This window comes from Chaetodon auriga, chromosome 11 (genome assembly GCF_051107435.1).
Source record: "Chaetodon auriga isolate fChaAug3 chromosome 11, fChaAug3.hap1, whole genome shotgun sequence".
Lineage (NCBI taxonomy): Eukaryota > Metazoa > Chordata > Actinopteri > Chaetodontiformes > Chaetodontidae > Chaetodon > Chaetodon auriga.
Window position 1 is genome coordinate 15,856,620 of NC_135084.1, and position 27,997 is coordinate 15,884,616.

A 27,997-nucleotide genomic window follows, 5' to 3' on the forward strand; every position below is an offset into this window, starting at 1 on the left:
GCTGCACAATCCATACGGTATCTTTAAATCTTTACTAAATATACATAGAATTTACAGTGACACAAATTTAATTACCCATGTTAATGGTGTTTTCCCCATTATTTAATGCAAGCTGGAATAGCACAGAATAACCAGCAGGCCCTTTTCACTGAGGCCGTTTTGACATGTCACAGTAGGCAAGGCGCAGGTGTGAATAATAAAATTAATGATGACTGACCTCCTCGTAGCTGCTCTGTTTTTCAAGGTCCTGCTATTGTGCATGATGACATGATTAATGTTATCAGTAACACCTGTGCTTTTCCTGCTAGAACAGGTTAAAAAGTCTGCTGTGAAAAAAAGGCCTGTTTGACCGTTTTAAGTTTATTCTAAAGCTGTTCGTGCTCGTCTCTTATCCTGTGAGCTGAAACGAATACTGAAAAAAGTGGATTGATGCAGTCACTGTAGCAAGTAATCAGCATCTTTTCTCCTGTCATGAATTAATGGGCCATAGATTGAAGCTGTTGAAAACTTAAAAGTTAAATGTTCCAGATGAAAACATAATAGTTTAATTTACAGTGAGGCACAAGGGAATTCAAAAGAAAAGTAAGGCTGAAAAAAAAAAAAAAACTCTATTTGGAATAAATAAAGTATGACTAATAAACACAAATGCAGTAATATTAGTTGAAAAAAAAAAAGTCATTTTTTTGCCTTTTTTCCTTTTCATAGATTTTAAAAGCTTCAGGTTGTCTTAAACGTTTTAAACTATATTAAAACTGGAAACAACAGCTTGAGGGGGAAAAAAAAAAAAAAAAAAAAAAAAAAAAAAGCTCCACATAAGGTTCACTTACTCTGTGTTTCTGAAGCTTTCAACCACATCTCCTGGCTTTCCTGGATGGATCTCCTCAGCTGTCATCGAGAGGGTTTAGCTGTTATCACACAAACAAAGTACAAACTTTTGGTCATTTGATAAATGACTGTACGTTTTGCCAAACTGAGAAAGTCCAAAACAAACATCTATAAAAGTGGACCTTTGAGATTTTTGTTTTTTTGACCCAAATAAAGTTGTTTTACTTCCTAAAACCTCCCACGTGGGACTCTCCACGTTATAGGGAAGCATCCAGCTGGAGTTTGTGAACATTGTCAGGTCCCACAAACAAACGCACTGCGAGTTAATCACAACAGAAAGAAGGGGAGAGGGAAATTTACCACAGAGAGAAAGGACAAATGGAGGGTATAAAAAAAAAGGGTCAGGGATAACAGGCGCAAGCTAAAATGGCATATAGGACAGGGCAGGAAGTATCTGGTCAGCTTTCTTAAGAAAACAGGAAGGGAAAGCGATAAGACAAAAAACTGAAAATCCGGATATTGTTGTTGGAATTAACTAACTGCACAAGATGGCAGTAAACGCAACACCGAGGATGCAAGCCGCCGTTAAAGCTCGAAGAAGAAGAATGACCTCCCACGTGACGTTGACGTCACATGTAAACACTCACTCGCAGCACCCATGGCCTATGGGTCCTCCTCGTCCTAATAGCTATGTTACAAATTAAAAAACGCATGCGATACAGCTCGCTGGGCGTCGCCGGTGCGAAGCTGTTTTCCTCCGGTTCCTCCGAGAACCCTGTCGTGTTTCTGGACATCGAGGCCGACAACGAGCCGCTCGGAAGGATAATCATTGAGGTAGCTAGCTAGTTAGCATTAGCCCCTCCAGAACACCTTCGCCTCACCTGCAGCATGTCTGACAGTCCTCAAATATGTCAGCCTAAGAGAACTTTGCTTAAACAATCACTCCTGAATTTAAATGTGATTTATATTATCTTGCAGTTGAATGCAGATGTCGTACCAAAGACTGCAGGTATGTTCTACAGTGCTTATTAGCTAACCTAGCAGCTGAATATCAAGAGTTACATTAGTTATTTTCCCACTATTTAAAGAACTATTTAGTTGTCCTTGACTTATTTTAACATGAATAAAAAAATAATAATTTCACAGAAAACTTTAAGTCACTGTGCACTGGGGAACATGGCTTCGGATACAAGGGATCTGTGTTTCACAGGATCATACCTGAGTTCATGTGTCAGGTAAGACTGGCAGTAAAGATGATGCACATAAAGGTGAAGTGGTTGCCATTTTGGCTGTTGCTGTGTTTTCTGTCATAGGGGGGAGACTTCACCAACCACAACGGCACAGGAGGGAAATCTATATATGGGAAAACATTTAAAGATGAAAACTTCAAATTAAAACACACTGGTCCAGGTACATCTTCACAGCTTTGCTTCCACATTTACTAAAGCCTGCTTTATCTCTGTTTAGAGGACAAAATCCTGCATCCATCCATGATACATATCATCACTTCATGCAGCTTGTTTTATTCAGATCTTATAGGCTGATGAATAATATTGAAATTGAATTCATTAAAAATAATAATTAGTCAACTGGACAGCAGATCGACTAATAAGGTCATTTATCGAGTTACAGTTCAGTTATTCTGGAGTTCCAGTATCTCAACTGTGGTGACTTTTTTTCATTATTTTCTGATGTTTTTAAGACTAAATGATTAAGAAATAAATCAACAAATGAATCAAAAAGGAAAGTAACTGTAAAATGCAGATCTTCTCTGATATGAATTGAGACATTTCTGTCACTTTCCTTGCCTCCTTACAGTGTAATTTGCCTGAATCTTAGTATAGCTGCCTCTCCACTAGATGGCAGCGCCCAATCCCATGCAGCACTAAAACCCCCTCCGATGTGATTTTTGCAATCCCCAGGTGAATGACCTACTTTTTTTTTTTCTTTTTTTTTTGAGAGTCAACATGCACTAATCAAAATAACTCATTTCTTGAATAAACTTCACCCACATGCTGATTATGTGGTGCATATTTCAACGTGTTGCATAATCACAGTTTGCGTCAGTTTCAGAACAGAGAAACAGACCTTCACTTAACACAGCTGTTGCCTTGTGTCATGCTTCTCCTTTACTGCAGTCAGGCCTTAAAGCCATTGGCTCAGTGGTAAAAGGAGGTCAAGATCTTGTTGACTGCATCACATTTAATCAATTTACTTGCTGGCTTTTCGGTCTCTGCAGGAACACTCTCAATGGCAAATTCAGGGCCAAACACCAACGGTTCCCAGTTCTTCATCAGCACGACTAAAACTGAATGGTAAACACCTTGTAGAACTTCTTAATTTGTTAGCTCAGCCACTCATAGACTCAAAATCTGATCACCCAGCAGTTGTTGAAGTCACTTTTTGTCTCCCTCTCTCTTGACAGGCTTGATGGTAAACACGTTGTGTTCGGGCAGGTGAAGGAAGGTATGGAGGTGGTTACCACGATGGAATCCTTTGGTTTACATGATGGAGGTGTGATCAAAAAAATTGTCATCACTGACTGTGGGGAGATCAAATAACACTTAAGATCACATGTGGACTTCTGTTGGGTGACTCAGTATGGAACAATTTACTCTTTTCTCTGTCATCCTGATACTTTGGAGGACAAACTATCGCAGGTGATTTTTACTGCTGATTTTGTTGTTCAAAGATCAATATATTTATCACATCATGTTCAAAACCAGGCTGACATGTTTATATTGTGTTTTTCCTTTTAAATAATACCAATAGTGGGAAGACTGGGAGTTACACTGGTGCATTTCTCCCTGAGTTGTTACAGATTTGTTGCTCTTCTTCGGTTTAACTTGGCCCATCTACTTTCTGTACACATCCTAAGTCATCCAATATGTGAAATGTTCTTATTGTGCAATTACTCTACATTTACTGCCAAATAAATGACCACTTTCAGATTTTACTAGCTCTGGTCTTAGTACAGGACATTTGCTCTCATGTGCCACCAACCCTGCTGGTTTTAAAGCTTCCTGGAAATGATCCAGCGGCTTTTTTTAGACAGCAGCACGACTGACTTCCTGTCCGTCGGAGCAGGATGTGACATCATGTGACATCCACCTTTAGCGGAGCTGAAATATCACTTGAATGCAGTTGACGGATGACAGACCTGTGGGCTGTAGCCTCACTGGACCCAGTGAATGCAGATGATTTAATCTGCTGGAACCATAAAGGAACCTGAAAATGTCTTCAGCTTGTATGTGGGCTGCTCTTCCTTTCACGGCCTTTTTATTTGAAACACAGAACGTCTGGAGGAGAGAGAGAGAGAGAGAAGGAGGCCAGAGACTGGGTGGTGCTGCTTATCGAGCTAATACTTTATGAAAGTAAATAACGAAGCGACGTGAAAAAGCAGCTCTTGCCCCTAAATGAAACCATATGCGCGCTGACCTTCCACCGTTTGTTTGAATTCTCCGATTACATTGTTGCTATAGAGACTTTTCAGCTCTCACTCTGTTTGAGCTGGAGATGTTGTAACAAACTTGATATAATTTGGGTCCCCACCCTCTGCTTTAGTTTTAGTTATTTGGAATGCACGTCCAATATTGTGCACGGAAACTTGGCTGGAAAGAGAGCGGTGCTGCGGCCAGCGTTTAATACACATGCAAAACAATGACATCTTTACAACTGGTACAAGCTGGTTCTTCTGCTGTAAACGTCTGCATTTATCACACGGCACCCATGTCAGCGGGCATCCTTTCTTGTGTTTTGGTTTTCCTGTCCACAGTTTGACCTGAAGTGTTGAAAGCCAGTCCTGTCAGCTCGATGTGTCTGCTATCTTTCAGCACTTTCCTGGAAAGAGGGGAAAAAAGTCTCTGTTCCTTTTGCGTTTCACAACCACCGTGAATAATCAGTAAAAAAAAAAACTACTTTGTCGTCATCTATACGCTTTGGTGTTGCATAAGAGTTTGAGCTTGCACTGAAGGACGCTCTGCAGTATGATGATGAAAACATACTCTCTGTAATGAATGTTATACAGACGGGAGCTCTCAGAAAACAGTGTGTGGCTTTTGGCCACAAACTCCTCAGTGAACACCTCCCAGTTACTGGTAACAAACAAATAAAAACCACATAATCCAAGCAGTTCTAATTCAATATGACTTTTATTCATCAAACTCTTGACAGCACTAAAGCACTAAAACATTTTCCCAACTAACAAATAAGGCACAATTTGGAATGCCGTTTCATGGACATGAAAAACAGACCCGTGGTCTACTCTCGAAACCTTGACTGTCCTTGTTTCCCCAAAATCATCGTCTCCCCTACCTCACGCCTGTGTTCTGTCCAATCCGAATATTACATTATTGCAATATTGCATTACAAACATCTCAAGTGATACAGACAGTAAAGAATACAAACACAACTTTCCAAATTGACCACATACGTGTTAACACATTACATTCAGTAAATATGTATTATTCGTAGAGGCTACACTAGCGGTAAATGAAATACTTGAGGACTAATACCAATCAGAAGTTGCTGATAATGTTAAAAACAATATGTACTGGAGCAAACTACTGTAAAGTATTTAAATAAGTAATACATTGCACAAAATAATAGTTCATTCAAAACCAAACACATGCACATGCAAACTCTAAAACAGTTCTTTGTCACACACGCTTTCTTGACAAAAGTTTACACTCCCTAAACTACTAATAACACCGTAACATTTTATAATAGTTTCTCGTCATTGCTGCTTTAAGCAAACTACATCTCACAGTTTAACGTGCTTATACAGTGGTGAGTATCCGTCACTAAGAAAGAAGAAAAGAGATTTCTGCATGTTAACACAATATATCTTCATAATATTGTTTACAAAATGAATACATGCGACTGTATAGATGTAAATGGCAGCTCATAATTAGTTACATATAGCAACCGAATAACATTGTGGGTTATTCAACACTGATAACATAAAACAAGACACAAAAATACAATGGCTTATAATTGAGAAAGGGTATTAATTATGTACCAGCTTTTTTTTTTTTAATAATATTCTATGTAGACATCAATATTTCCTTCTTAGTGTAACTTTGTTGCATATTCTATACAAAAAGTGTTGTAAAAAATCTTTCCATAAATATTTCTGCAGGATAACCCCTCAGATTACTGTAAAACATAAAGAAAAAAAACTCCCAGCTTTGTTTATTTCTCAGCAATAGGCCCTTCTTCACACGCAAAAAAAGCTTCAATATTGCATAACACTTTAAAAGAGCTACTATCTTGAAAATGATGGCCATCAAATATATACATAAAACAGTCTTTCTTTGTCAGGGAAATAACTCTTGAGTTTTTGCAGATTGCTTTAAAAATTTCAACATCTATTAAGTGTCCCAAAATACACATCTCATTCATAGAAAATAACAAATTTGAACTGAAAAGGTACTAGAAAAGTCAAGTATATGAAATTCAAGACATTACGTCTGAAAGCAGAGATTCCTCTTTTTTTTTTTTTCTTTTTCTTTTTTGCAAATGTATCGACTGCTTCCATTGGCTCTTGATTTGCCATTTAAAATGGCCTCCTCACAACATGTCTCTGGGCGGAATCAACCTCTCGAGCAGGATTTCTCATTTCTCTTCTGCCAGGACTCTGCAAATCACAATTAAATTGTTACCTGTTTATGAGGTTAGTTCATAAGGCATCATTGGTATCTATTCCTCTCACTGCGGCCACGCGGTACGACGTGGACAGTAAGGTTCCGATGTAAAGACCTGTTAGTTAGTGTCATCACACAGAGCAAAACAAAGACGATGTGAACAGTAAGAAAAATGGATTGTTCCCAACAACGGCGGGCTGAAAGGAGATTCAGATTAGGTATTTAACCTGCAGTAATATAGATACACAACTGCCAATTCCTTCTTTTAAAGGGGCACTCCACCAATGTTGCATATGAAGGTCAGCTAACGCGTCACAGGGACTGTGAAAACTTGTGTAATGTTTTCTGTAGCTCTAGAGGAGCTTTGTCAAGTGTGAGAAAATGACCTCCATCATAATTATGTCATCAGGATTTTCTCATTTTTGGGGTGTGGTGTTTGAAAGATGTGGGCATTTACAAGGCAGAGGAAGTCTACTGACAGATGCATTGAGTTGCATTATAGGAATTGTAGAAGGCTGAGCCATGCAAGGGCTATCTGGGATATCTCACTCTCTGCTGCATTGACTGTTCTTACAAGCCTCCCAACTTTGAGCAGCAGCAGCAGCAGCACTGAATCACTGGAGTGCCCCTTTAACTGCACAGACGGAATCTAGCTAAATTTCCCCAAACTGTAAGGTACCATTATCAGCCACTGCAAACTCTGCCTCTAAAGCAAGTGACCATGTATATTTTTTGACGAAACCCACGGCTCCTCGGATAAACACAACTACAATAGATAAAAAAAACAAAGAGTGAGGTCCACGATTTCAAATGCGACTCCGTTCTGTCGTGAGGAGCAACTAAGAAATAACATCTTTGTTGATATTCCATGACAACAGACCACAGTAGGATTGTTATTGCCAGCTGGAAATGCTGTTTCAGCCCGTGCCTCCAACACAGCAAAACTGCATTGAAGTGAACACCCACCATGCCAGTTCAAACTGCTAATGGAGGAACTGTATCATTCTCTAGTCCTTTGTCACATCTTGAACCTGCGTTAAACTTCCTTTGCATCACAGTTACCACACGCGCGTATACTGCTCCAACTCTGAGCCTGTCCCCACATGTCTTTTCCCAATGTCAAATGGCCTCCAAGTCCTCATACTTCAGAATGATTTAACTCTTTTAAGGCACATACAGTATGTTGCAGTATAAAATATAGTCAACCAGCTTTTATAAGGCTACAAATACAGTACATATTAAATAGTTCACAATTCCTACAACAAGGTTCCTTGAAAGGCAGGTTTCTATAAGTCAAAACTACATTAATTTCCTCTGTAGTGCTTCAGGTCTGCACGGTGATGTATGTAAACAGGATGTGTACTTCTCTTCCTTTAAAGACATTGGTCTGTCATAGTAGGCACTCATGAATATGAATATAACTTAATTCATCACTTTCAGTATATCCTTGAATCTTCAGCATCTCCACATCACAAATCAGCCGTTCTCCATTAAATCTTCCCGTGTCTCTCAGCCAACCTGAAAAACATTGCAGTTCTCCGAAGCTTCACCTCCCTCTAGACACTCTCTACACCGCAATCAGCCGTTGGACATAGTTTTGAAGGGTGCAAGCCCTTGGAAAAGTTTCCATTTAGCTCCACTAATGCTGCCAGGCATCAGTTGGCAGTTACTGTGAACTCAGACATCTCTTTCAAACACACATCTCCTTTTGTCTTCTACAAATCTGTGGTTAAAATCGAATCAGGCTTTACGTGTGAACAGTACAATCATGTTTCGTAATGCTAATCAAACCGTGGCAAGCAGTTCAATTTTTTCGAATGTTTTGAAAGACTGAACATTCGACACTGGCAAGAAACTGTGGACAGCAAGATTATTGTTACTGAAACTGCTGCTGTTTCCCTACAGTTCCCTCTCAGCTGGCCTTCTTGTGATTTAAAATGAACTCCCTATCTAACATCTGTAGATGATTGATACGCCAGGGAGGGCGAATGAAACCTTATCTGTTAGCAACGCGCTAAATCTAAGCGAGGAGCGACTCTACGCAACTGAACCTACAGTAGTTTGTAAAGACACGTGGAAGCAATTACACAACAATGTGATATACAAACATACAAAAAAAACATTTCTTTATGTCCCAGTTATAATTCAAATTGCACACTAGACGACAAGAAAATAAATAGGCCAAATGTAAGCTAGGGATGTATGGCACATTGTCCCTCAGTTAATTCACAGTTAATAAGATGTGCTGCTGACCCTTACACGGCAAGACATCAAAGGCCTCGTATACATTATACCATCATGAGAGGCCCGGGTTAAACGTTCATCACATTACCGCACACTTCACTTGGCAGGGAAATGGAAGGCAGATCTCTGTAAACACAAAGCCAACAAACCCCAAAGCGAGGTAATCTATTGAGACCAATACTGTCAGTGACACCAATGAAATACATGCCTGGTGCTAAGTCATCTATACAAGGATAAGCTGTAGTTAAAAATCGAGTTTGGATCAATGGGGTTATGCGGTTTCTGATGCATGAGGCGTAGGAAAGTCACTGATTTTGGCGAGTTTTTGAAGAAGATCGCTCGGAGAGATGGATTTGATCCTCGGTTAACACGTTCCTCTCATTCCTGGATGTCATCTTCAATACTGTCTCTGGAAAAGAAGCGTAGTGACTAAAAGCTGTGTTCCACGGGTGGTTGAGAGGAGGGACGGAGAGAAGGGAAGGGTTAGAGCTACCGTCTATATGTGAGGCTTCTGAGAGAAGGAGGGGAAGACGTGAGGAGGAAAGGACGCCATGTTGTGTGCATGGCGGGGATGTGGGAAACCTGGGCAAGGTGGGGGTGAGTGGGGTGAGTTAACAGCCTCGATGGAGGACGAGCAATAGGAGCTGGGACACTAAAGTTGCTCTGTGACTCTGATTAAAGACGATTATTGCACACGGCGGCAGTAGTAGCCCAGGACTTTACATTTCTCACACAGGTGCTGTGGGTGCTCCTTGCTCTGGTCAGACACATCCAGGCCGTCCGGCTTCTCTAAAGGGCGCTGAGGATGCAAACAGAGGTCCAATAATGAGTCAGAATAAACACCGAAGAAAGCAAACCACGCAGCAGACACACAGCATAAACCTCTGAGTTGTGCAAACAGTTTTTTTGGCACCAGATTCACCTCAGCAATACACCTAATTACTTTGGCCTCCAGCATCCCTCCCATATTCTTCACAGACCAGACGTGTACTAAGCGCAATTAGTTGCAGAGATATGGCAACGCACCACCGGCTCTGGAAACTTGCAGCTCACTTTAACAGCTTGGTATTAAAGAAAAAGCTCCAGCATGCATTTGATCATGGTGACCTGTATGGAAATATCAGCAAACTGCTATGGCAGTGGCTTTCTTGGAATCATTATCGAGGACGAAGGGAATCTACCTCAGCCAGCACGTTTGGAGGTTACTTTAACAATCCGTCTGGAAATTTTTATTTCTCATCTATTGTTCTCTTCTTGTTAGGGCTTTTAACAAAACCGCTTCTTATTCCAAGTTGTCTTAAGTAAAAGAAGCCAGGTTACCATGGGTCGCGACAAGGAGATATTTCAGTGCACTAATGAGTCTGCCAGGAAGTATTGAGACTTTACTATCGGTGCGTCAAAGACACTGGGTCCTGGTGGAAAGCTGGAAAATCTGATGTATATTTTATGGGGTCCCCTCAGCGGTTAGAAGGAGCTGGGTTCAAGCCCCTGTGCTGCAGGCATCTTCCCTGTTGAAGTGTCCAAGAAAGTCTTTGTCTGAATCAAGGTTTGGTTTCAGAGGTGCTGGAGCATGATGTGGTTTTGGGTTCTTCAGCCACACAAACCAAAATATATATGTGTGAATGTGATTTCAACCCAAGAAATAATGTCACGACGTACGAAACATACGCCCGAATACCGCTGTGAGCACATCATAAAAGTTGAAAAAAGCCGAGATGCATGAACATTTTTATCTCCTCAAAGCTTCTGTCATCTGGATTATGGCAGCCGGACAGCGAGAGCTCACTGTTTAGAGATGTTGTAGCGAGTGGATCAAACTGAAACTATAAACACGTGTGAAATCATGGAAATCATGCTCTTGATTTAAACCAAATGCACTGGGCACTCAAGAAATAAATTTCCCACCTAAGAGGGACAAATACTTTATGCATGCGGATGGGACTGGAAAATACATATTCAGGTTATTTATGGGAATCCACAGGGAGGGAAGGAGCCGTGCTGAGAGGCCGAGCTCTTTGATACTTGAGGACATGAAGGTTAGTGGTCCATTTCAAATGCTGACAGGGGGAAATACGTTAAGTGGGTGACACTGCAAATGCAGGGAATTTGCTTGCCTGTGTGTGGCTTTGCCACAGGACGCAGAGGCAGAGACGAGGGGAGTTTCCTCCTCAGTGAACTCGTCAGTGAAGTCTTCCAGCCGTGCCTTTTTAAGGTTACAGTTCATTTTCTCGCTTCTGATTTCGTACCGACGAGGATGTTAATGAATAAACAAGAGATTTGGAATAAACGATGCATTCACTTTCCATTGTTTCGCCCCCTTGTCAGAAATTTGGGGTGAATTTGTTGAGCAGAGCGCCTTCGCTGCTTCGTTCTATGCTAACAGAGTGGAGCACGGTCGGCTGTGGTATTCTGAGAACGAACAGGGCCTCAAGCAGTAATCCTAATTTTATTTCAGGAAGTGGAATCAGAAGAATGTGGAAAAGCATAAATATTAAAAGATGAAGTGCAGAGGGTAAATATATCTGCAGCTGATGAACACAGAGCGGGGTCTTTCTCGGGCGATCCATCTCTTTATTCAACAGGCTGTGAGGAAAATGGTGGAGGTTAAGACGAACAGACAGCTCACCAGCGCGTTAATTCCCTCTGAGTGTTTGCTGCTTGGAAAAACACTCCGCAGCATCTCGGTTAATATGATTTCACTTTTTCATATTATTACATGTGAGAGGAATTTTCTGCAGCTGTAAGCCTCAATTACCCCGGAGTTAGTTTGTGTCTGCGAGCCATTAATAAAGAAATATTTGTTTTAAGATTTGATGACATTCAGTAAATAATCCCAAACTTTTATAAGTCAGGAAATGTAATTAGTTTATTCAGTGCTGGTTTATTACCAAGAGGCAAAAGCTATTGTTAGTGGTATGATTTTTATTTTATTTAAATGGGGCCATCTGGAATATCCTCAAGACAATACGCAGCCATGCAAACCAGAGTCTGGACTCTGTTAACTTTGGTTGAGACGGTTCGATCTACCACTTAAAGTGCACCAGTAATCTTTTTTTTCTTTTAAGACATGACTGCAAATGGCCAGAGAGGGAATGAGGGCCGTAGTACCTGTTTGTGTGGATAGACGTTGATGTGGCATTTGATACATTCTTGTCCCATGTTGGCCCAGGAGTTGCCACTCATCCACTTCCTCTTACACTTGGGGCACTTGTACTCTCCAAAACACCTCTTCTTGCCCTGGTAGGGTGTCAGCCCCTCACCTTTGGGTCTGGCCTGTGAAGAGTGAAGCAATGTGAATCAAATGCACGCACATGTGGGAAAATGATTCCCTCTACATACTTGACCAGATAAATAATCCTTGAGGAATGCAGAAAGCGTTGCGCTGAGAGTTCAGAATAACATTTTTTAGGAGAAGCTCTTGCGTGTAGCTGGACAGTAATGGATGATGAGCTCTGACAGCAGGGTGTGTCCGCGCTTGGCATGCTAATATGTCCAACTTCATCATACAGCACACTCCTACGCACAATTTTGGCACAATGTGAGCTTGTGTAATTGGCATTTACTTGCATTACAGCTGTGTTAAATTACTCCTCTGATTCTCATGAGGGAGATGATTACGAACAGTCAGTCAGCCATGAAAAAACACTAGCCTGAGGGCAATACTGTTGGGAGGAGCCGCTCCAATGACTTCATGTTGGCAACTTTATTTAGGCCACTATAACAGCATTGGGGGAAAAGACTCATTTTTCCCTTTAAAAGCATGTCACAAACAAACACACCACTGATGTCATCAAAAGGATAAATCACAAACTGCTCTCCATCCTGCCAAAAGTAACCCAAATGTACACTGATTAGTAAGTTTGTCAGAGCTTGTCATCATCAATTTGAAGCTCCATCATCAGAAAAAGAGCAAAAGCAAGTCAGAACGTGCCCAGTGACAGTCACGATCAGCCTGGAAGTGGGTATTCTGGCAAAAAAAAAACAAACTTCCATTTAGAAGATAAATTGAGCAGCAAGGCATCATGTTATTTTATCTCAAACTTTAAAAATGCCTTCATGCACAGATACAAACATGACAAGGCAGAAAGAAGTCATTTTAATGCACGGCATGCAACTGATGGCAGCCTTCCAGAGGGTTAGGAAAGGCGCTTTAAGTAAAATCAGACCTGTCCAGTCCACTCCTGATGCACCAGCACGACTGTAGATTGTTTGTACAATGACTTTAACCCTGGCTGCAGATTTCAGGGTGAATGTAGGGGGTACGGGGCAGTGACAGTGAGAGGAGGGGTACAATCTGTATCCCTGTCCCAGCCCGTGTGTGAGTAATAGGGACTTTAATCAGCAGCATCTGGCGCTGCCCTAATAGACGTCAGCACTTTGCATCAGCACCAGCGAGCCAACCCTAAGTATGAGCGGCTGTGCTTCGATCTGGCCCCTCAACAGCATGACCTCAACCCCACTGTCAGCCTCGCATCTCCCACTACGACAGCACGGAGGCTGGAAAATGTGACTTCTGCTGGCCTGCAGCACACCGGTCTGTGCAGACTGACACGGTTGTCTTGATGCAATCAGCGGCCAATCTCAAAGACAACGCCATGGCAACATTCTGTTTGGATGCTCTCCTGCAAATGGTCGAGTTAATGTGATGCAACTCCAAACAGACTGCCATTCTCACTCTTAAAAACACCAAAATACAACATTTTCCAGGTTTTGGCTGCAGCAATACGAGCCACTACTTTATCTAATAAAACAAATCTGACTATTCTGAAGCTTAAAAATAAACTACGATGACAGCGCCAGGTGTGCTACCCAAGAAGTCCAACCTTAACCCTCGTCACTCAATTGGAGATTTGAACACAGTCAAATGTCCTGTTACAGCTGTTTGTTCGAATGCGAAAAATCTCTCCGTGACTCTGCAGCCAGGACTCAGGAGGACAGAAACAGCACTCATCCTCCTCATGACCATTCCTCTCCCACTCCATGCTGTTTCCAGGGTCTGGCCTTGGCCTTTGGCTGCAGTTCATGCTCCGTCTGCAGCTGATTGCTTCAGATTCGATACAACCCCCCCCCCCCCTTTGCAATCAATTTGAAGATGCTCCAAATGTGCTCACAGCAAATGGATTTTCTCTCTAATGCGGATGAAAAAGTAGACGCAAAGTTGACGATTTGGTTCGTCAGTCGTGGCCTCGGGAGGTTAATGCATTTTTGAAATAGAACAACAGTGTCTATGTAAATGTAGGGCTGAAAGAATCAGGTGAGTAATCAGTTAGCTGAAAATTTGTCCAAAAATGTATCGGTAAGTATTTGGATAATTGATCATTTCAGTCATTTTTCAAGAAAAATGTCAAGCAATCACTGGTTCCATCTTCCCATTTAGAGGATTTGAAGCCTTTCTTTGCCTTCTGTAATCATAAACTTCATGTGTTTGGGTTTAAGGTCTGATGGTTGAATAAAAGTTGGATGCAGCCCTATTGACTGTTAATGTATTTGATAGCGTGCTTGGGAATAACATCACATTAATGCACTTCATACATTCTTAATGTGGTCTGTAAGCTGGCAAAACAAGAAAAAAATGCCTTGAATGAACCAATTTCTTCTGTAAAACATATCACCTCTGCCTAACGTACAGCACGTACAAATTTAAATTGCACAAGTGCAAAGTAACTCAGACCTTATTTGGACATTTGGAGTTATAAATCTGAGTATTATCCTCACATTGTGGTCAGGCCATTGCAACACGTTGCCTCTCATGGAGGTCTTAAGATGAAGAGCGAGTTTTGCTTCTGGAGTCATAAACTTTACAACCGCAGTTGGTATTGCACATTCCAATGGACACCAAAAACACGTGGGAACGAATGTCACAACAACATCTGGACTGTTGTGCCACCACTGCCGGCAGAGGTAGGCTGAGAAATACGGCAGCGGCTAATGAAGGGGGCTTTGGGTTTCTTCACATACATACAGGGCCTACTTTTCCATTTACATTGGTGCAATGATTACAAATCACTACCCTCAGCTGTAAACACTGGAATGACTGAGTAAATGTTTTAGTTCGGCTTGATTTCCAGGAAAATAACCACGCTTTGCTGCCTTTAAAGCAACATTTACAAACCATTCACAATACACACGGCACAATGACTAATTTGAAGGAACTGCGTCATCCCACCACAAAACACTCTGGAGATGAGCCTGCACAGGAGGATGTGTTTTGTTTTCCTTTGCTCTCGACAAATAAAGCCATTGAAGCCTGTGCCAGGGTAAGAGCTAAATGGACAAATCGGAACCATTTAGAGCGTTTTAGGTGTCCACAAAGTGGAAGCGAAGCTTTAAAACAGCGAGTCGGTTGATGGCGTCCGTGTCAGGAGATGGTGAGCGGTGTTTGTCATATCACTCTGACGGTGCCGGCTTGCATTGAGTCAATGTTTGTTTATGTCCCCGAGGCAAGAGCCCCTCATGTTGAAATAGGGGTCAATGTGTGTGTGTGTGTGTGTGGAGGACAGTGTCCATAGAGAAGACAATGTAGCTCCACAACCACAAATAGCTGGCCACATCCTCCTTTGGTCCAGATCACAGCAGGGACTCATCATATCACAAACACATGCACACACACTACGGGTCAGTGAACTGTTAAATGAAGCATATACACACGTGATACACACATTCACTGATGCAATCTCTACGCAAAACATGGCCACACACAATGCTCTTCTCTCTCCTCTTGTCCCCTTTCACACACACACACACACACACACACTCAACAAATTCCACATCCACAGGTTTTCATGCACTCCTGAGACACAACTGGAAAGTCTCGGCGTTCAGTTTCCTGCACTACTCCCACTCAAGAGTTTAGCCCTGCTACAAGGACACAGATCATTCTTTGGCTTATATCGCAGGATTAATGAGCTCACAAACTGCATTAAATAGAATAAACAGAGCTGTGCAAGAGACAGTAAAACAAAAAGGGAGACAAAAATGAGACACGAGAGGACAAGACGAACAGGAACAGGAGAAAGCTCATTAAGGCCGAGAAGGAATTAACGCCTCGTGCTCCTCGAGGGTTCTGTAACGAAGGGAGGTCTCAAAGCCTGCTCCTCTAGAATCACACAAACACAAGGGGAAAAAGAAAAAAGGGCAAATACCACAGTCACCCGAGCCAACTGTGGAGAGACCCTCCGATCAGCCCCTCTGCGGAGGGTGGAGAAAGGCAAGGAGAAACTGAGAGAAAGAGAGAGAAGAAGGAGGAAATCTAAATCCAAAGCAGATGGCCTCCATAGGGGCAGAAACACTGAGAGCCGTCGTAAAATCGCGGCTCTGCTTTCAATTAGGCCATACATTTCAGAGAATGGGAGAGAGAGAGGTGGGGGATAAAACAGCGTTAACTAACCGCTGTAGCTCTGGCCACAACTACAGTGGATTGGACTCATTATCATGTGGAGGAATGCAGATTCTGCGGGGGGGGGGGGGGGGGGGGGGGGGGGGGGCTGTTTTAAAGACACATATGTTGTACAAACAGAGCGCTATCAGGAATTTGAAGCATGTGCACTATTGCAGGTAGATTACCGAGGTTGACGAGGTGTGTTTAAGTGAGCAATCCCGGTCTAGACGACACCCACTGCAATGTCTTTAAGTTTCAGGGTAATTCAGTTAATACCATGAAATTGATTGAAAAGGTATGCAGGCCAGGCATCTGACTGAAAGCGCAGTCTGAATATCGTTCTGCCACAAAACCATCTTGAAATTCTGCTCCAGTGTAAACCATGAAAAGATGTCTATTACTGACCACTGGGAAAATGTGGTCCAGACCACTGTCTGGGGCCTAAAGGTGATCTTGCATTTGTGTTGATCTTACATTCCAGGCTAAGAGTAATGACCAGTGCACAGACACCAGACTGTGTGCTCTCAGAGACTCGCCCCAAAAACCTGAACCCTTAATCCTCCGTCTCCTGCAACAGGATAGGTTATCCTTGGTTTTAATATTAGACGTCCCTTCCAAGCCAAACCTAAGAGGAGTCATTCTAAAAGACCGCTGCTTTCAAGGTTGTGGATGTGGGATTTCTTACTTTCTCCACATATTAGAGGAGACATCTACCTACAGTCGATATGGGCTCCACAGTCAGTCCACGGACAACAAATCCGAGCAGACAGCGCTGACAGTAAAGCTTGGGTTTTTTTATACAAATGTCACATGCCATTCAGCGGTTTGTCTGCTGCTATGAGAAAACAAGGGATTTGGTCGGTAAAACAACTTTGAGGCTTTGAAAAATGGTTGGTAGTAATTGTATGCAACCACTTCTCTGGTCTGGATTTGTAGAGCAGGGTCTTTGTTGGTAAGTGCAGCTCAGCCATTTATGAATAATGCAGAACCTTTGAACAAACAAACATCTGAAGAGAGAAACGATGAGTTCACAGACTCCATGTCCTTTACGATACTGTGAGATTCTTCGGCGTGATCTGATGTTCCCATCTGCGCACTGTGGAGTTACATGATCACTGAGACACCCAGACAGGTCAGTGAGTCACAGAATAAGCCTCCCATTCACAGCAAAGAGAAATACACTGTAAAAGGAATGGCCCGGGGTTGTTTGTCAGACCACACTAGAAGGAGAAGAAACGTTTGACGGGTCATTCGGTGCAAATAATACTTGCACAATAAGTCTTGGTGCACACTTTGGTTTTGGTTTGACCACATCAAGAGGCAACTCAGATGTGAGACATGAAAAATATGCAAAAAAAAAGTCACATACTTTCACACGTTGTGTTACCCTATGTGTTATTCCTGTCCACATGGCACCTAGAGGAAAAAAAAAGAAAACAAAGAAAGCTCTCTTTGATCCTGCTCATTCACCAGGAGCTGTGTGTTTTGTTTCTGGCTGTTTCTTCGTTAAATCGTCGTATCCTTGGCCATCGTGACCCGGGTTATCTGACAAAACAGCGACTAAAGAATAAAGATCTGAGGATGCAGTGCTCAGCCTGTTAGGCAGAACTGAGGGCCAAGTGAGGGCGTGCAGATGGCCACTGCTTCAAGTCTCTCACAAGAATGACACTGTCGCCACCTCAGCTGTGTCTCACTGCACACAGAACAAGCATTTTTTTATTGGCCGTTTCCGCTGCTGGACTAAACAGCCCCAAACCCATGCCAGAACCTCAGCCAGGTGCATTATGGGGACTATTTATCAATCCCACCATGCACTACAAGCTCTAAATACAGCCACTGTTTTCTGTGCGTCTCTCTTTTTCGCTGCCATCTTTCTCACCTCTCTCTCTCTCTCTGGACGGCTCCTTTGCTGGTGCAGCTGTCTCTTTCTAATGCCTGTAAAGAAAAGTGGCTGGGGCTGAAAGTGACGGGAGGAACAGGTGTGCTGTTTAAGTGATAAATTTGCCCCTCGCTCGAGCACAATGCACCTCAGTTCATAAAAACAATCTCCACCGAGCGGGGCTGCGCAGAAGAGACAGACAATGTACTCATGCTGCCACAGGCTGGAGCCGGTTTAAAGAAACATACAATCAAATTACTGAGTAAAACAAATATGTTAATTACAGTCAGATGCAATCAGTCTCAGTTTGTGACTAATAATTACACTTAATGACCTAAGACCTTGTGTGTTGCATGTGTCGCCCCAATTAACGAGGACAGTCTTTGTGGCACTTTTATATTCAAAATCACCTCATGCAACGTGATCATAATTGCTTTTCTCAAACTCTCTCAGCCTTTGGAAACAATTGCAAAGTTATTACAAAGCAAAGCCATGATTTTCACGTATCCCAGATAGAGCTGCCTTAATCCTGGCCTGCTGGCTCAAGCCCCAAACTGCTGGGCTGCTCCCCAGCGTTCCGTAGCGCTCCGATCACTAGCTAGCATCTGGAAACCATCAACGTAAACAAAGAAGCAGCGGAGGAGCTCAGGCCCCGCTCTGCCTCTCCGCATCCCCCAGGACATCACTCAGAGAGCAACACAAGAACACCAAACCGCCCCGAAACCTGTGTGTATTGCGTTTCCTCGCGCATGTGTGCGTGTGTGAGCGCGAGCGTGTCCGTGCACAAATCTGCGTCTGCTCTCGTGTCCTCATCTCAGGATCTGTATTTGGTTTGGCTGCAGTTCAGAAAGAGATAGATTGACAGATACAGCGGATGGGGTTCAGTCCACAATGTTAGCTTTGAGTCTTTTGGAGTTTTTGTTTGGTTTGCTCATTAACCGTAGCATTTCTGATAAGGCCTCTAATTGCTTTAATGTGGTTTCAGTTAGCGTGCTAGCCTTAGCGGTCTGATGAATGCTACAAGGGGGAGAAGCGGGAACCTGGATGTGGTTTCGACCTGAGAACCGGCTCTCCTCTGTGAAACATCAAAAAAGATCAAAGCATCAATCGTGCCTGATCCTTCTCTGAGACACGACAGGGAAATATTTCCTGAACTTTTCATAATAGTGTTTCAGTAACCATACAGCTATTAATCATGTGGTTTGGTCTTTTTCAGTACAGATGGGACCTCCAAGACGTGGTTCATGGAGCTTTGAAACACTGAACCTCACACTTAGGCAAACTCTATGGGGCTTGTAAACACACACCACAGAGGCCAGTGGGGTTTTGCAGTTGTGTCTCCAACCTGTTGCAGCAGAGAAGAAAGTCTATTATATGAACACGAATGTTTTCACCATGCATGTGGTTTGACTCAGCATTATTCATTTTCCAGTGTTGATAATGAGACTTACAATATTCTCATTTCAGCTCAACAAAAAGTGCATGTCGAGCTATATGTTTAATAACTTCAAAGTAAGCGACAGAGACCTGTGTGTGTGCGTTAACCACAATGGTGGGGATCACTGTGGCTCATAACGGCCTCGTATTCCTTCCGTTGCTGCACAGCTCCACATCTACAACTGCTGAGATAAGCATTCTTATCTTGTACAGTTGTCTCTAAATATAAACCGCAGCATTACACAATCATGTAGTGCACATAACCTCAGTCATACACGCTTGGGTCTGTGCACACACTAACGCTTGTACCGCTAAGCACACGAACGCATGCAAATTCTGGTAATTAAGAAGATGGATAGGAAATATCTGGCGTATTAGCTTGAAAACACAATTCTGTTTCTATTGACACTGAATTATAATGCCAAAGCACATTCTCAGTACATACTAATCTCACCAACACTGCTGCTTCTTTTCTACTAGAAAATGCAATGTGTCTGTCATATAATCTGTCATCCACGCTCACTGATTTCTATACTACTGAGCTACATTAAGACAAACAGATATTAAAGCTGTTTAAAAGTGCAGGTTTACTCAGTCGTCTCATTCAGCGTGGTGACAAGCAGAGACATGCTGTCTGTAGAACTTTCCTCTGACTGGGTGCAAAATATGTATACACACACACACACACACTTCAAAAACACTCTGACATGTCAGTCTATAATGTGGAAATGCATTTATGTGTTGATAAAATAGACTCACAGACAAAGATACATTATGTGAGTCAGCCAATGGTATGTGGGCTCAGTGGAGACGACTTCTCCCATCACTAGTCAGTCACTCGCTCGTCTGAACCTGCTGTGCACCAATGTGGGTCAGGGTGCTATTCTTGAAAAAAGGTCTCATATTCTAGAAGCTCTTTATTTGAGCTATTCGTATGTGCTTGACATTTCATTACCCTATAAAAAGCGGTTTACTCACAATAGCACATCCCAGTTGTTTCCAGGTCTAAATATACCCATGAGGCGTTTGTGCTTTCCTGACGTCTTTTGCTGCATTTGTTCTCTCTCAGGTGAGGGAAGCAGCAGAAAGTAGATACAACGCGTTATGTGGAAAGGAACATGACAAACTTAGCATCAAATCAAATCCACAGCTATTTGAAAGCTTCAGTCTTAACAGGCAGTAATTCCTGAAGGGCTCACGAAGCCACGTGGACCTGAAACAGTGCAACAAATATCGCCAGTGCAGTCTATATAAGGTGGGCAGCAGTGTCTTTAAAATAACCTGAAGCTAAATATTTTAAAGTGAGCAGCGACGCTCAGGGTTACAAGTTTTTCCCCTGTGGCTTTCAGGGTTTAACCGCCGTGATCACAAGTCTTTATAAATGGGTTTGTTATCTCACTGTGATACAGAGAGGAGGATTTCAAGAGGACAACCACTCCAACTGTTTTAAAGAATAACCACAAGTCCATTTCCAGCTCCATGGAGACGCCAAAATAGTTCATTCTAGGAAATGGCCTCTGCTTGGCAGAGTAAGTGCACTGTGTGTGTGTGTGTGTGTGTGTGTGTGTGTGTGTGTGTGTGTGTGTGTGTGTTTCTACTGGAAGAGGCCGATATCGTGCCACAGCACACACGCACACAAAATGCTGTCAGCAAAGATCTCGAAACAGAACGAGCATCTCGCTTTTCTCAGATTCTAGTGAAGTCCGGTAACTGTGCCGGTCACTTGTGTTTAGTCTGTTCTCTGACATGCTGAGATATCACACAGGGAAAAGGTAAATCAAGACATCTGCTCCAGAGATAAAACATCCCACAGCTGTCAGTCACGTAGATAAGTGGAGAGGCTGTGCCAGAAACGGCGTTTCATGCTTTCACGTGTCATCAATGCCCACTGAGAAACTGCTGAAGTGTATTTACAAGAACAGTGTGCAGGATCATAAAAGTGTTATGGTTTCAATTCTGCTTGCATGTGCTCTTTTCAAATAAAACAACGAGCAAAGAAATACAGGCAGGATCGCCGCGCTTGAAACAAACACGTACGGCGGGGGGAAAACACGAGATTGTCAACTTCCCCCCAAAACACCCAAGAGGAACATTTTTTATCAGTTGAATGAGATTAGCTCTTTTTTATTTTATTTTTTTTACTGGCCAATAACATCCATGTGTTTTGACTTTTGACAATGGATTTTCAGCCTGCGTCTTCGTTTAGCAGGAGGATCGTAAAACATTTTCCAGTCGTAGGAAGCGATGCAGCATTCAATTACTGCGAAAAAGAAATTGGCCCAATATATGCTGATCTGTTGATTTAGATTAAAAGAAATCTCAGCTAAGTCATCTTTAATGATGTTTTTCGCCTGCAAATGAAACTCGGTGACCTGCAATTTCTGCTTGTTTTCATAAACTGGAGGTGGAGGTCTTGTATTATGAGTTGTTGCGAGCAGCTGATTTCAATGTCCTGACAATTAATACGCTTCTGTTTGATTTTACCCAACCAGGACATTCATCTTCAAGGAACTCCCCGCTCAAAAATAAAAAGACTTAAATACTGATGTTGCCCCCACAGACCAGTCCAAGCCATACGTATGTGCATGTGTGTGCATGTCAAAGTTTTTCTCCTCAGTAACAGACCCACGTCATTCACATCCAAGACAGCTGCAGAGGCATATCACCATGCCAGCACACTCTCTGCCAAAACCCTATTCCCAGATTCCTAGATTTCCACAACCCAGCTTCCCTAATCGGCTACGGATCTCAGTGTCATGTTCTTGGATGACTGATGGATTCCCCTGAGAGTCAAGCATGTGGGTGTTGTGCTTCATACCGATAACACTCTCTTGTTTTAAAAGCTGATGTTTTTGACAGACACCTTTCTTTCTCGTCATGCTTCATTCATAGAAAACACAAGCATCAGCCAACTGGGCCTTTACTTGCGGAATCTGTCCTGGTTCAACCCAGGAGCTCGCCTCCATCAATGCGCCGGCTTGACATGGAAGCTGCTTCTTTTCACAGGCATAAGATAAGTTTACCATACTCCTACACTTGCCATATTTACAGGGCGTTAAGGGCTAATGCTAAGTGGGGCTGGGGGTGTGAATTTCCCCCCTGCCCTCTCCTAGCCTTGGACTTAGCCCCGGTCCCACTAAGCCCAACGAGCTGTGCAGCTGCACGGCAGCGTTGGGTTACCAGGCCAGTGAATGACAAGAGCAGGTTGGGTGGCAGGCTAGAGCATACAGAGGTGCACAAAACATCTTGTCATCTGCCACCGGATGGTCATACAACTGCTGTCAATGGTTGCATGTAAGGCCTTTTGTGTATGTGGATGAATGTGTCTATGAGGGTGTGTATATGTGTGCGTTATGCATATTTCTGTAGTCACTCTGCTGGATATACTGCACACGTGTGTTGCTAATCTCAGTGTCACTTGGTGTCAGTGCTATATTGGACCTATGGCCCTATATGGCCTCTCAATGCTCTTGCTATAAAGGCTCTTTCTCTGTATAACTCCTCAAAAATAAAATATGTTGACAGGTAGGTCATCTGTTTTTCACAGTGAGGATGGTCGCCCGTCTGCATGCCTCCAGCATCCCTGATAAGTCTTATCAGTTTACAGGACACTCTCTGCTCACCCTGTCTCTGTCTCTGGTAACCTAACTGAGTGAGTGTTAGAGCAGAGACAGGCCTTCGGAGCCTTTGCTGCAACTGGAAGGAAGATCAGGGGTCACCCAGTAAAAACATTCCCATGGTGCACCTCCCCCCAGCCCTCATCCCTGCCAGAAACTTCCTGACACACTACAGGGCAGAGCACACAGAGAGAGAGAGGAGAGACAGAAAAAGCTTCGAAATGAAATGCATGTTTTACGGTAAATAAAAGGGACAGTGACCAAACTTTTCAAGTTACTGAAGAATGGCATGAGTTTTGTGAAAAAATAAGGCAGACAATAACAACTGCAGACACAGACAGTCTGTGACAGTAAAAAAAAGTCAGTAAATCTAATAGTACAATAAAGAAAGACAAAAGTCTAATAACAGATATTACACGTTCATATGCACGAAACTTTTCAGAGCACGAGCAGTCTACGCAGTGTGAGGATCCTGCCAGTGGAACAGGTGGTAAAGGCTTCATTTCTACTTTTTTTCCACTTTTTTACTTTTACTGGACAGTTTGACAGTGAAGAGGCTGACAGCAAATGTGTACCTTCATATACAAGATATGCAATCCTCAGTCATCAGCAGTCATCACAAATTCAGACATCAAATCTTCATTTCCCCAACAATGAATAGTGAGAATACTATTCTTTAACAAAAGTAATGAACAAGCCCTTCGTGCGCACTCTTCCTCTCTCTATTCATTGCTGTTAATTTTAGCTCCTTTGCTTGATTTGTACTTGTGCAAAATAAATAAAACTCACCACTACTACAATGTACTGTTGGCTTGATTCGGGCACACGTCTGCCAAGTACACACCCCCCCGTGACATCACATATTGACCACAACTGAGTCTTAATCTATGGTTAACACAGTCCTGATTCCTGGGTAGCCTGCCAGAGAAGGACTTCAAGACACTTAAACATAAAAAGAGAGAGAGAAAAAAACACTTGCAAAATCAAAACCACACAAGAGGCCCCTACAGTCTATATGTTGACATACAGACAAACAGGCTCTATAGGACCGCCTGTGTGGTTTGTTGTTGTAGTTCTTTTTTCTCTCTCTTTAAGATCCAAGGCTCTATCCAAACATACTTGAGTCTGACGCACCACTGTGATGCAGAGAGGGCCCTGCTGGGGGAACAATACAGTCCTGCCTTCCTGACCTCTCTGTCTAACAGATCCTACAGACATACAATGACTGCCTTAATTACCAGCCTCCATTCCCACCACTTGGGCTTTCCCCAATGGTGCCCATTCAGAACCGCAGTCTCACCCTAAGGTGCCCATTCAAGCACAGCACAAAGCCAGCAGTGTCAGTCCCTGATCTCTTGACACCGAATCCAGTCCTGTGTGCCAGCACTCGCAGCCTCACAGTGTCCCTGCCTGTCCGTCTGGTTGTCCGTCCTCTCTGTCCGTCTGTCTCGTATCACGGAAGAATCTCTGTTGTTCGCATGTGACGAGAATCGGGGCTGCTACAAGGAGCAATTAGTTCGACCACATACCGATCAGCCAGTGGAGATAAGCACGAAACTTGCCGGTCTGATGTGGATGTGTGAGTCTGGTGGTTTGGTGTGTGGGACTCCATTCTGAAGTCCTTTTCATCCTCTACCTTTCCGAGCTAGCTAATGAGTTAAAGTGGGTTACGGTAAGCATGAGGGCGTAGAGAATAAGGTAAACACTTCATGTAAAGAGTCTGTGAAGTCTGTAAATCTGTGAAGTGGCTTAATCAGATTAAATTCCAATTAGCTGCGCTTGTCAGCTGTAAAAGATGCTCGGCTAGGTTTTATACAATGCCATGAGAAAGGAACAAGATGCCAAGGGGGCAGATCATCCGAAGCCAGACTGCTGCATGTGGGTATGAACAGAACCATTATAATCATTATCGATGAATCTGACACTTATTTCTTTGATTAATCGAATAATCGCACAGTGAAAAAGGTGCAGCTCAAAACCCAAAGGTGCACCGTACAGTTTACTTTACTGTAAGACCAGGAAATTCTCACATTTGAGAAGCATCCAAAGTTTTCCATTTTTGCTTGAAAAATGACCGAACGAATGAATGAAAAGTTGCTGATTCATTTTCTGTTGATCAACTAAATTATTATTCAGCTAGTGTTTGCAGCTCTAGTTGCATCAATCAAAAAATGCAATGCAAAATCACTTGTAAACTGGAATAATGAGATCTAGTTCATTGCACGCTGTCTATGGTGGATATATATAGAATATGTGGGGGCTGAGAATACTGATGTACATTAGAGAACATTAGCATATAGTAAAAGCTAACAAAACCCTCCAGCGCTGGTGTGCTAACAGGACATCATGCTGCAGTGAGAATCTGACCTTTGACCCCCTGATCTCTCCCTCCCCCCTCAGTGAAAAGCGAACCATCCTGTTCCAGTTCCTAAAGCCTCGGCGTATGGCTGCTGACCCTCACAACACTGTAACACAAGCCAGTGTCAGTGCTGTGCAGGTGACTGCAGGTGTTGCCGTCATTCTTTAGTGTGATCAGTTTTCTGTATACTGTCGGTGTTTTGGCTGTAGAAGAGGGATGGCACTCAGTAGAAAGGTAAAATGGTAACAACGTACTATCAGATATAAAGGATATAAAAGAGGTAGAACACGACAAGACTAGATTCTAAAATGAGCGGTGACCTGGTTTCTCTCATGCTGCAAAGACAAGCTTACATAATGTGACAAGCAACTGCCCCAAACACATTATTGTTTATTTTCTTTTATTAACTCCAGCCTACAGTGCTGGCTCAGCAGTGTGACAGGAAAAAAGATTCATACACCCCTTTCACACTGGACAGAAAACCCACCAACATCTGGCTTTTGTCTGCAGTGGGAAAGGGTTACAATCGGCATTCGATTGCAGGTCAACTGACTCTGCAGCAGTCACGGGTATTTATCAACCGTGACACCCAGGTGGACACGCCAATTATCACCCTTTTTCTGACGCAATGCGATGACGCATATGTAAGTTCCAGACTTTGCCGCGTAAATATCCATGGACATTATTTATCATTCTTTACGGTCTATGGACAACGTACGATTTTGTTCCTCGTATCGTGCGAAATGCAACACGGGCAAGACAGCGAGGCCTGAAAGCTTCTCCTGATTTGAGCTGAATCGTTCAGCCGGCGTTGAGTTTGAGAGACTGAAGTAAAAACATTGGGGAACATTGTCAAAGTGCTGCTTTCTACTGTTTTCTCAGGCATCTGTGATTTGTGTTTCCCAGCAATGGGAAAGGAGTCACTGGCCTCGGTTTAGCAGGTTTACCCACATTAAAAAAAAACCTGCATGTACAGGCTAATTTTGCTGTAAAAGTGGTAACATCTGAGTATTATATCTGAAGTTGCCCAAAATAAGCTAATAGAATCATCAGCAAAACAATATCTCCTCAGTCTGAGAGTGCAAGGAAGGACTAATCAGATTATAGGAGGTGCAAAATCCATCTGAGATGAGACAACTGATGGGCTTACTGTCATCTTAGCTTCACCTATAAGAAGCTCAACGTATCTTTTGATTTAGGATAAGCTGACACTAAGTCAGTCGATGGTACACGCAGCTTTCTCCTGAGGATGCAGCTTCCACTGTCGTTGTTTCAGCGCTCGATTAGCCGTAGGTTTACCTGACTGTGGTTCATGTAACAGCGCCCCGCCTCCCAGAGACGGGGTTAGAGGTGTCACGGTTACCAAAACAGGAAGTAGTGTGATTGTTGTCTCAGCAAAATCAGAGAGGAAGAATGGGATTTCTGTCCAAAACACAAACCAGCTGGCAGGAAACCACACTTTTATCATTCTTTTAACTTTGATTTCCTTTCGGGGGAAGTGCCCTCGCTCCCCTTTCGCTGTCTCTCAGCTCTTGCGGCCCTCTCAGGCCTTGGGACCATACCTTCTCTGCGTCTGGGACAGATAAACTCCACAGTGCTCCATGCAATGACGGTGACACGTCCGAACTGTGTCTGTCTGCCACAACAAATAACTGCAGCCGTGTCAGAACTGGCCCCGGAGTACAGGGATCAAAATGTGAAGCATTCCCTCATGACAAATGCTGAAGTGTGACTGCGGTGTCGAAAGACTGTTTATCGACAGGGTTAACAAACTGTGGGATGCGTGAAGAGAGAGAGAGAACGAAACAAAGACGACAGAAAACAGCTGGTGGAGGCAGAGGAAAACGTAAATAGAAGATTTCCCTACAGATATCTTTCAGTATAGGCAAGAGGTTGGTTAAATGGAGATTAGAAAGCTGAAGGACAGATGTAGGCTCTATGTTCTTTCTCCTCCCAGGAACATTAGCCTCCAGGGGACAGCTAACATCTCCAGCTACGTTAAGCCCACATAATCTGTTGAGCTATTGAATAATCAGCACTGAACTATCAAAGAAGACTAGCAAGCTATTTCAGACAGTTTAACAGCATGTTTCCAATACAAGGGTCGACAAATGTTTTGCCAGAGGCTGAATATGGGACAGAAGCTGCACACAGGAATATTAAACTGGACTTCAGATGCAGGAATGTTTTTGTCGAATGGAAAATGTGGATTTTACAGGAAGCTACAGGCTAGGTTACGAACAGAAGTGTTGGTTTAAAATGACCTGGGTGAAGTGAATAAGACAGCTTTTTCCGCAGTTGCCCACACTCAAGGCACTTAAACTGTTTCTGATTAACTATTACAGCTGAGGCAGTATAACACCATGGGAACACTCTACCATCCAGATGTGAATGTGGTAGCCTGCGCTCCGTTAGCAAATATTCATCTGGGACTTGTATATGAACTGTGAAAAAAAAAAACAGGGAAAAATAGATAATGGTGCGGCTGGTAACCTTCAAGCATTTTCTTTTTCACAAATTTCAATTACATGCTTCATTTTCTCCAAGTTTTTTGGTTTTAATTAAGTCTATCTGTGCCCTAAAGAAGAAGAAAATTGCTGTTTATTCTATTAT

The 27,997-nt window shown here is 42.9% G+C and overlaps 2 protein-coding genes across 2 annotated transcripts in view; one reads left to right on the forward strand and one right to left on the reverse strand.

The window, feature by feature from the left end:
• The first annotated feature begins 1,451 nt into the window (after window positions 1-1,451).
• On the forward strand, window positions 1,452-3,784 carry ppifa (peptidylprolyl isomerase Fa). Its single transcript, XM_076742666.1, has 6 exons — window positions 1,452-1,659; window positions 1,804-1,834; window positions 1,972-2,060; window positions 2,139-2,235; window positions 3,065-3,140; window positions 3,251-3,784. The coding sequence occupies exons 1-6, from the start codon at window positions 1,516-1,518 to the stop codon at window positions 3,384-3,386; spliced, it is 573 nt and encodes a 190-aa protein (XP_076598781.1). The 5' UTR covers window positions 1,452-1,515; the 3' UTR covers window positions 3,387-3,784.
• A 1,173-nt stretch (window positions 3,785-4,957) lies between these two features.
• Window positions 4,958-27,997, reverse strand: part of zcchc24 (zinc finger, CCHC domain containing 24) — a 33,074-nt gene continuing 10,034 nt past the window's right edge. The window contains exons 3-4 of the mRNA XM_076742665.1: window positions 11,823-11,987; window positions 4,958-9,513 (exon numbers count right to left, since the gene is read on the reverse strand). Of these exons, the coding sequence (XP_076598780.1) occupies window positions 9,400-9,513; window positions 11,823-11,987 (279 nt within the window). The 3' untranslated portion in view covers window positions 4,958-9,399. The remainder of the gene's footprint in view (window positions 9,514-11,822; window positions 11,988-27,997) is intronic.